Raw genomic sequence first — 9,657 nt, forward strand, 5'->3', positions numbered from 1 at the left:
AGAATAAGTGCATACTCCTCCCCTTTCGGTTGAAACTCTTTCCACTTTTCCAATTCGGCATCGTACTTTGATTTGGTCTCATCCCAATCGGTACAGTCATTTTGTTTTTCCCATTTATCCAGAGCTTTAACGGCCGCATTCCAAGCTTCGCGAAAGCCGGAACCATTAGATTCGTTTGCTATACGATAAAGAAAATCATCCTTTGCCCTATCAATATCATCTGCAGCTGCAACACAGCCTTTGGCATTGAGTTGCCAGTAAAGCATACGAGCTTTATGGTTTAACTTGGCCCACGCTGTCCAATATGGGAAAAAGGAAGAATATACAAACTCCTTCATACTGGTTAGCTCTCTGCGCCCCATAGCGATCTGTACTTCCTTAGAATCACCTCCGTGCTCGTGGATCATTAAGTTTGCTGCGACCTCACACATTTTATGCTCAGCCGAATATTCTTGTTCTCTTTTTTCCTCCCAGTCAATACATACTTTGCTGCATTCCGCCTTAGCAAGATACCATTCCCTGCTTCCCCATGGTTTTTCATTCGCTAGCCCCTCTTTCTCATCCTTTTTGACCCTGGAAGCTACAGTGGCCTCCTTGGCAGCCTCCCAGCGCTTAACGGCATCACTATATTTAGCCTGTAATTCAGATTCCGTGCTCATGGTTATATTTTATAATAATGTAAATATCTACATGTGGAAGATTGTAGACACAAAATTTTGAAACAGTCAACAATGTGGATTATAGGTGATCCAGTTACAGCAACTATGAAGAACAACAGAAACAAGACTAGTAGAGTCAGCACATCATCAATCTTTAAACAGAACACAAAACACAAAAGAAAAATCATCATTGCTTTCTTTTTAATATAATCATTGTTATTATGATTAATATCCTGCTTATCACCATTCATATGGTTACGGTCACTGTTACTACCATCATGTACAGATGGAGATGCAACAGGTGGTGTTGGCGTTGAGGCACGTCCCTCCAATCCCGCGTACACAGTTCGCACTGGACGTGTACTCGCATCCTTCTTCCATTGGCGAAATAGTTCCTCTTCTCCACAAACACCAGCGCGCCACCCAACCCGACACAACCCCCATCCCAAAACAAGGGCGCCCACGAATTCGCCCACACACCCCACCACACAACCGGCCAACGCGGGCGCGGCGAAAAAACACGCCCGCAACTATTGGACCCGCTCGCTCTCTATTCCCGCCGCTTTGTTTCACCGACGGAAGTACCCCCTGAGGGATTGGTGCTTTTTGCTATGGCCGGCGCCGTTCCTCTGGGAAGGGAGGAAAGCCCATCCAATTCCAGAAGACCCTCGGATTGGAATTTCAAGCGAAACCAACCCCACCCAGAGAGCATGCCAACAGTCAGGGCGAAATCAAATAACAACATTTCCCAATCGCATCGAACTAAGAAAAACATCGCCACACCTATGAATGAGTTGGAAAACAAATAGGACCCTCACTGGCGCCAAGTAAATGCCAAAAAAAAAGAAGAAACGCCAACGGGCACTGGGCACGCATAGCGCGAGCAAAGGTGCCCCAATCGCATTTCATAGTGGCCAAAGTGAAAAATAGAACTTTAAAAATGCCACGGCATGTAATTTATAAGGAAGAAATAGGGAGGGGAGGAGAGAAGATCATGAAAGGCACGACGGCGGTGGGCGGGCGATAAAACGAGAACCCTTTCTTGTGCGTTATGACGTCTCTCTGGCAGATGCAGGTGTTGCCAACGGCGATTGGGTTTCAGCGGTAAGATTAGCAAGAAGCCAAATTACACGATAGATAAGTAAGAAAATGCCTTAGTATTTTGCAGAAAGTTGCATGGAATGTGCGGTTTTCGCGATGTTCAGCGATGAAAACCGCTGCGATTTCTTTCAGAAACTTCAAAAAAAAAAAAAGATTATTACATGATATAGTGGCCAAACAAAAAAAAAAAATGGAAACCCTAAGCGTGGCGAAAGATCAACTCCGCACATTTCCTGTAACAGTGCAAATCCTCAACCCCAAAGGTTGAGACCGGAACGCGGCAGAAGAGCTGAAATACCCAAAGGGCGTTGCCCCCAAGCACCGCCCAAAGCAGAAATTACCGCAGCCTCAGAAACATTGCTAGCCACCGCGGTTTCCCATTAAATTTGCGCGAGTCCAACGATCTAAAGGAACGCGGCGCCCCTTGAAATGAGGAGGGAAGGGGCGGCGGCGATATGCCAAAAGAGGCGCTGGAAGAAATAAAGAAAGATCCAGCAAGAACAGATCACGTGGAATTTCAAGTGATCCTTGTTTCTTTCTTAAATTTTGGGTTTGCATGGCAATCTCCTTTTGGAGGACCTCTGCTGATGCAAAGCGGCCAGCCGACACCGAAGGCCGGCACCAACCGAAGCAACGGAGGGAAAGAGAAATTACCCACCCTTAATTAAGAGGAAGAAAATAGAGAGGAGATGGTATGATCCGTTCACCTTTTCCAATGAGAAAATCAAAGCCCCAAGGCCAAGCCCTCCGGCCGCCCATTCGAGATCCAGAAGGAAGAGGGAAGGAAACGCGAACAACGCACCCCACAAACAGTACACAATGGAAAAAATTTAAATGGGAAATCAATAAAAGAAGAAATTTTAGGAACCAATAAAGAAGACAAAAAAAGAGAAAACAAAAAAAAAAAATCAATTTAGGAACAGCGGAGGGGATGGATCCGAAGAGTGACATTTAAACAAGCGTACGCCCAGGTTGCCTTCCTTGCCTTTCCCTCGATGGATTGAATATCTTCTGGGGGAGTGATCATTCCACTTTGAAAAGAATGTGGTCCGATTTCTTCCTAAAGCGTCTCTTCCCCGATCTCTTTCCTTCCGCTCCGCTATCCCTTTCAGTTTCTGAGAGGGTCTGACGGTTAGTTGGTTGCGGTTGGGCCTCCTTGTGTTTAATGCGTTTGCTGATGTGCACAACGCCCTACTTTCAAAACTCTCTCATTATACCGATATCTGATTCTCCTATGTTTCTTACAGCGTATTCAAGAATATGGGAGCACACAGTTTTACACAACTGCTGCGTTTCGGAGGTTAAATCGTTTAACGGTCGCCGTTTCCTGCGTTCCCCGCTCGCTCGAGCCACTGCAACTTCGGACAAGCTACGTTAAGGGGTGGAAGTGTGGAAACTGTTTCTCCCACACCAATTATCGTTTCTTTCTTTGGTTTTCCAATGCCAAGGATCATTGTTTTTTTTTATGTAAATTTGCCTCTAGCGGGAATGTCGGGGTTTTCTTTTTTTCCCTCATTTCCATCGTATAAAAAAGTTTATCTGTGGCTTGCGGTGCCTTATTTTCTTTTTTTTTCAATAAGCAGCGAAGTCATGTCCCAACCCTTGGCGCCACCCAAAGGGAGAATACCTACCCCTGCCCCTATTTCATGTTTTGAACGCACAGCGTGAACGTTGAAAATCGTGAGTACTTTATTTTTTCTTTGGCTTTCTGCCGTCGTTTCAATTCCTCTTCGGCTGGATTCTTCGTGCGAAAGTTCCGAAGGTGGGAGATTAATCTCGCTTTTCTTGGGCCGCAGGCGTCGCGCCAAGAACGGGAAAATGGGATTCTTCTAACAGATTCTGCGTGCTGCTATTGTTATCGTGAAGGGTTTTTTTTTTTTTTTTTTTTTTGGGGGGGGGGGGGGGGTTACTGTTAACTCTTTGCTGAAGGGAATGGGGTTCCACCCGCTTTGCCCACCCACCAAAAGGATATCTGATTAGCATAGTCGCGCCAAAGGTGACATTTTCCAGCACCATTGTGTTCAGAATCTTTGTATTCATGTCTTGGCAGAAATAAAATCTTCTTTTAGTACTGTATCGCCCACTATATTCTTCTAGATGCTGCGGCGTGCGGTTGCCAATGGCATTTCTGTGGGTGCTTCATGGCGTTTTGAGCTCTGAAGAAGAGAATAAAGTTTATTAAACAAAAGGCAAGTTGCTCAAAGCGGCTCCATTTTCGCCTCAGCCAGGAAGAAAAGAAAGAAAATCAGTAAAAACCCACGCCCCAGATGGCCACATCCCGATCTGTGAAACCTTTTTGGGTCATCCTTTATTATAACAATTATCAGCATCAAGCATTCTTTAATTTAAACATCATCGGTCCCAAGCTTGCTTTAAGACTCTTTACAACCACCACTTACGGACGCTGTAATGCTGTAGCGCTGGATTAGGGAGCTAGTTCAACAGAATCGTCTTTCAATGGCCCTTGGCATTTTGACAAGGGTGGAGAGGTGCTTTGGTGACGGAAGTGAACTGGGATCCGTCAATTAGACGTCACCTTTTTTTTACTTATCTGGGTAAGTTGCCTTTACACCTTCAAGTGCAGTATGGAAGAGGATCATAAATACCGGATGTTTTTTGGTGTCACGGTAAGGGTTCAAAAAGAGGATTTCCCACTTTTACCCAATCGCGTCCCCAACCGGTCATCCATTCCGATTCCAAATACAATATATTTCTCTATTTCTTTTATTCTTCTAATCTCCAGAAAGTGTACAGTAAAGGAGATATTTTTTTTTTGGAGGGGGGGCTGAAGTTTTGGTCTTTTGCCCTTTTGCCATGGCAGCGGGGTCCGGAAAAATTATCAAATCTATGTTTCTACCGAATCACAATCGCCAATAGCCATATTACACAATATAATCTGTTCATCGCTTATTTAGCGATGGCCATGCCATCAATTGGTCATAAAACATTCTTTAGGATCTTCTACTTCTGGCGTTGGGCTACTTTGTCCGTCCGCCAATCGCATACCTTTCCTACCGTTTGTCATTCCGACGAGAATTAAGTGGAACATTATGGCCACATAGAAAAAAACGTACGTTGGCGCCTATTCCTATTAACTGGGTTCCTCCCTTGCAGTGAAGGTTTCTGCAATGTAAGCCATCGCAGCGTTCAATCAGGATCCCAGGTGGATTCTTGCCTTCGCCACCATATTTCCATTAAGAGATGCTGGCTCTGTCTTTAAAACTATTTTCGTATGAAAACGTGTACCACACCACCACGATCCTTTTCAGCAACCCCAAAGGATTTTAGTGCAGAAAGGAAAAACACCAAAAGCTTAACTGGGATGATATCCCCGTTTTAAATAATAAAAAACAATCTCTTCATTATATTATTTATTACAAAGTGCGGCGGATTGAGTCCGCGTCACTCCCGTTGCGTTTCGCTTTAGGTAACCTGACGAAGAACCATTACTGTCTTTCACACCATGCTTGGTTTGAAACAACTTGGTGTGAATGACGCTTCCGAAGGCGGGAGAAAAAGCGTCGCCACAGAAAGAAGGGCAACAGTACACCCCACTAAGACGCCGCAGATCCTTATACCAATTAATCTCAAATTGATTCTCGAACCGTTGTCTACTAACATGCGAATTGGGAAATGTTTCCCCAGCAGGGTTCCCATTTAAACTTCTAAAAGGATTTTAGACCAAGATAAGGTTTGTCTTTTTTTTTCTATAATATATTTCAATTTCTAATAATTATTAAGCGCGTTGGACCTTCGCAGGGCTAGTTTTTCTGAGGATGCAGAATCGTGTTTCTCGCAAACTTTATTACTTTTTAATTCTTTGCTACAAAATTATTATTTCGCTATCTTTCTAGGAAAATACACGTAAGACGTCCAATGAGAATAAAAAGAACCCATAGCCTGACGCCACACGTTCCGTCAAGAACATCAAAACGTCAGAGATCACACACACAAGAAAAAAAAAACAATGGAAGGGCCCATTGAGGAATTAAGGGCGCACCTGCAGAGCTTTCCCTCGGTATCGCAGCCGGCCGGATGACATTGGGTAGAGGAGGCCAATTTTGCGGCAGGAAAGGTTAGAAATAAGGCTGGTATTATCTCTTTTTGGAGCGAAGCAGGGAATAAACTAGTTCCAGAAAAAAAAAAAAAGGCAGAGGGGAAATTCTACTATGCGCTGGGTTTGGCCCCATGCCCGCCGCCCATGGCGAAGAAACCCTGCCAAAGCAAATTGCCTCATTTTCCACTAAAAAGTAACCAGTGCGCCTTCTCAGTCATTTTCTATTTTCCCCCTTATGTCGAAAGAAAAACCGCACCGGCTCTAACGGCTAGTGGTTTTCCATTTCTTTGCTTTTGTGGGGCGTTGCAACTTTTTGCTCTCCCATTTAAAGCGCGGCTATTAAATGAGAGCGGCAAAGGTGCGGTGTTTGTTTTTAAAAACTTCCAAAAGAAACTGTAATATATTGCGTTTCTTCATTATATAAAATAAATAAATTTTTTTTTACTTGACTGATCTTAATCTTGATCCTGAAAAAATTAAAGTTTTGAAGGTTAATAGTATTAAAGTGAAACGAACTATGGCGATAAAGTCTCTCTGCGGGGAAGTAAAACTGTCGAGTAGCACGTTCCAGATTGGAAAATATTCTGCGGCATGGCGGTACTATTGTTTTCTTTTTTGAATTCAAATCTGCGACCACTCCGCGCCAGAGTTGTCGTGTTGGTAGAATCTTTACGTTTGAAAGTAACGCACGGGTTACATAAAGTGTTGGGGGTAGGGTTTTGATTCGGGAAGCAGCGCGTTACTCAATTAACCGCGTTTGTCATGCAGCGGCGCGCTAAGTTTCCCCCTGCCTCTTTGAAATAGTTCATTCCGTTTTGGCTGCTGAATGGACGGCCCCCGAAGGGCAAGAATTGATATTGCACAACCACCATCAGCGTAATTTAAAGGAGGTGAGTTTCCTAGCAGAGCAGAACACAAATGTATCATTCCAGGAGATGCCAGGGGCAAATGGAAAGAAAATGCAACAGAACTTGCAAGTGGAAAGATAATCCGAACTCGAAAGGCTTTTGAATTGCTGATACAGCGTGAAAATAAGAGACATGAAATGTTGAAAACAGAAAACCCCCAACAAAGTGTCCCGCAGAACCGTACAACGGCACAGCACCATGGAAATGACACCCTTGCACCCCACATCTGCCAGTGAGGGTAGAAACACAGCCAATACCGTAGGGGAATAGAATAAATTGATGTGGCAAAAAAGCCAAAATGGGAGTCCAGAAGAAGATCCTCCTGGAGACATGTGGGTGGGATACTCGTGCAGTATAGGGTCTCAACAGGAAAGAAAGGAGCGGGAGAATGCATGGTTTGCCACGGGGAAACCATTCACACCTTTAATGAGGCTTTGGGGTCCCTTCCAAACACCACAAGAGGATATCTTTTGTTCTGCCTTCGGTCCGTTTTTATTCTATACCAGCTAAACCAAACCCAGCCTACAATGAGATGTGGGCATGTTTTGGGTCTCGGGCATATGCCCTTAGCGAGGGGGTATTCAAAGGACGCGCCCGATTGGGAACTCAACTGCGAACTGAATTGCGCGTGCTTCATGCCGCAAGGGAAAGTGCAGGACTTCGGATCCGGGAGATTCGTGCAATTGTTAGCCAGCAATACCCTGTTTCCGCTCTGGAGAAATTGCGGACTTCCCCCAAGTTTGGTGGCAGGCGCTGTGTGAGTGAGCAAGGCACCAAAAATGTAGATTTGATAAAGGGGTGGTAATGCTTGTGATGGCGGGCATGGGGAGAGGAAGATGAAAAGGACATTTCAGTTCCCCCTCTTCGCCAGTATTAATGGTTTTGGATAACAAGGGCTCGTCTTGGAATCATCCATACGGTTGCTGTTAGGGAAAGGTCCAATGTGGCATTTCCGTAGGCTGGGGGAAACTCTTTTTTGATTTTATCATTTCCCATCCTTCATTTGGGAAAAAAGCCAAGGTATAATATATTCCGGCAAAGAGTACCACACAAACGCCAATGGGGCAGAAAAAGGAAAAATCAAGAAACGAACGACAAACCCCCAAAGGGAGGAAATTTTGGCAAGATTGAACGCGGAAAAAGGACGGCAAAGGCACGGCCAAGAATTTTTTCAATTTCTCGAGGGGCTTCGTCGTGTGAGTGTATGCTTGTTGACACGATATCGCAAAAGAGAATAGGCGATTTGCCAACAAGGATGCTGGTGTCGCCAATGTTTTTATTTTATTTTATCACAAAAGAAAAAACAAACCCATTTTTTAAGAGTAGTTAGGAGGATTTCAAAGCATTTTAGTTACTTTCTACGAAGGCAAGACTTCCCCTAGTCGCTGCTTTGTCCCGCTAACGTTCTTCTTTGGAAACTCCAGACTGCTTTGAAGAAAATAAATTTCTGAAATACTCGCTGAGTTGATTCCCATGTTCACTTTTCCTATGTTACGCACTTTCAACTTGCGCTATGCAAAATGGCTGAAGCCACCAACAGGCAAAGAACCACAACCAAAAAATATATATATACAGAATCAAGTCGACCAATATATATATATATATATATATATATATATATATATATATATATATATATATATATATAATAAAACATGGTTCACGCGTTGGGTTTCCATTCGTCATAATCCGCGCGAAGCTAGAATGACAAGAACGCGGGCAACGTAGCATGGTAGCCGTTATAAAAAAAAAAAACTTACTGTATTAACGAAACATTTCATTTAAACTATTCTTTAAATCACCTCAGAAAACAGACATGGAATGGGTTTCCATTATGGGTCAAGGTACTGCCGCTGAGGAAAGGCAATGGATTTCTCGCGTTCGTCAACTGGAAAAAACAATTAGATAATACTTATGGCCCAAGTTCTTAAACATGAACTTTATTTTCGTTGGGAAAATGCAACGCTAATAGAAAACACGATGATGATTGTTAAAAAATGGTTTTACTATACAATTGGCTTACCCCACAGTTTCGGAAATCGTTTAAAAAAAAAAATCTTTTGGCGTAAGTATACTTTTCTTTTTCGGGGAATCACGGTAAATATTTCATGAACCTTCAACCGAATGCTTGGCAAAACAACTGATAATTAACATTGCGCTAATTGTTTCAAGTGTTTGTATTACTTCCTTATTTCTCTGTTTACTTTTATATCAGCAAAACCGTGCCTGCCGAATGAAAAAAAAAAAACGATTTTGCGTGAAACACGGTTGTCGCCGGCATTCCTTCCAGAGCAGCCCCGACCATTTTTTTTATCTCGAACACGCGCGCGCATAAGCAGTAAACCCCCACTTTTTTTTTCTAGGGTGTTGGTTTTCTAAATTTCCAGTTAACCCACGTGCGTTTCCAGGGTTGGAGGGGCAGAAGGTGCATCCCAAAGTTTGGGGGGTCTGAGCGAAGAAGAGGAAACTCGAACAACTAGATGGTTTTATTTCTTTTTTTTTGGTTTTTGCGTTTTTGGGCTGTTTCTGTATTTTTTTTTTTATTTGGAGCGGTCTGCTGTCGCCACCCCGCCCGTTAATCGCTGGCGTTCCGCGCCCTTGCTTTGCTTTAGAAAAAAACCATCTAGGAAGAAGAAAAGTGGTTCATAACGCCCGAATGCGCGCTGCCAGCTTTTATGCGTAAAGACACGGACTAGTAATATTATCATTTCCAAAGAATGAGAGGAAAAAAAAATCTCTGAATTTTTCTTTTTGGTAAAACGAAGCTTTTAGTTGAAATTGAATTGGTGTTTATCCAGGGTTGTGGCGGGGTTGTTGTGGTAGGTGTTGACCGCGCGTTTGTCCCGCAAAGTACTTCTTATGCACACTTTATTATTATTATTATTATTATTATTATTATTATTATTATTATTATTATTATTATTATTATTAT

The 9,657-nt window shown here is 43.3% G+C and overlaps 1 protein-coding gene across 1 annotated transcript; it reads right to left on the bottom strand.

The window, feature by feature from the left end:
• Positions 1 to 2: 2 nt before the first annotated feature.
• On the bottom strand, positions 3 to 659 carry TM35_000151880 (uncharacterized protein; the record flags this gene model as incomplete). Its single annotated transcript, XM_029025840.1, has 1 exon — positions 3 to 659. A coding segment is annotated over one exon (657 nt), but the record flags the coding sequence as incomplete, so codon positions are not given.
• Positions 660 to 9,657: the final 8,998 nt, after the last annotated feature.

Source organism: Trypanosoma theileri (genome assembly GCF_002087225.1).
Source record: "Trypanosoma theileri isolate Edinburgh chromosome Unknown TM35_Tth_15_V1, whole genome shotgun sequence".
NCBI lineage: Eukaryota > Euglenozoa > Kinetoplastea > Trypanosomatida > Trypanosomatidae > Trypanosoma > Trypanosoma theileri.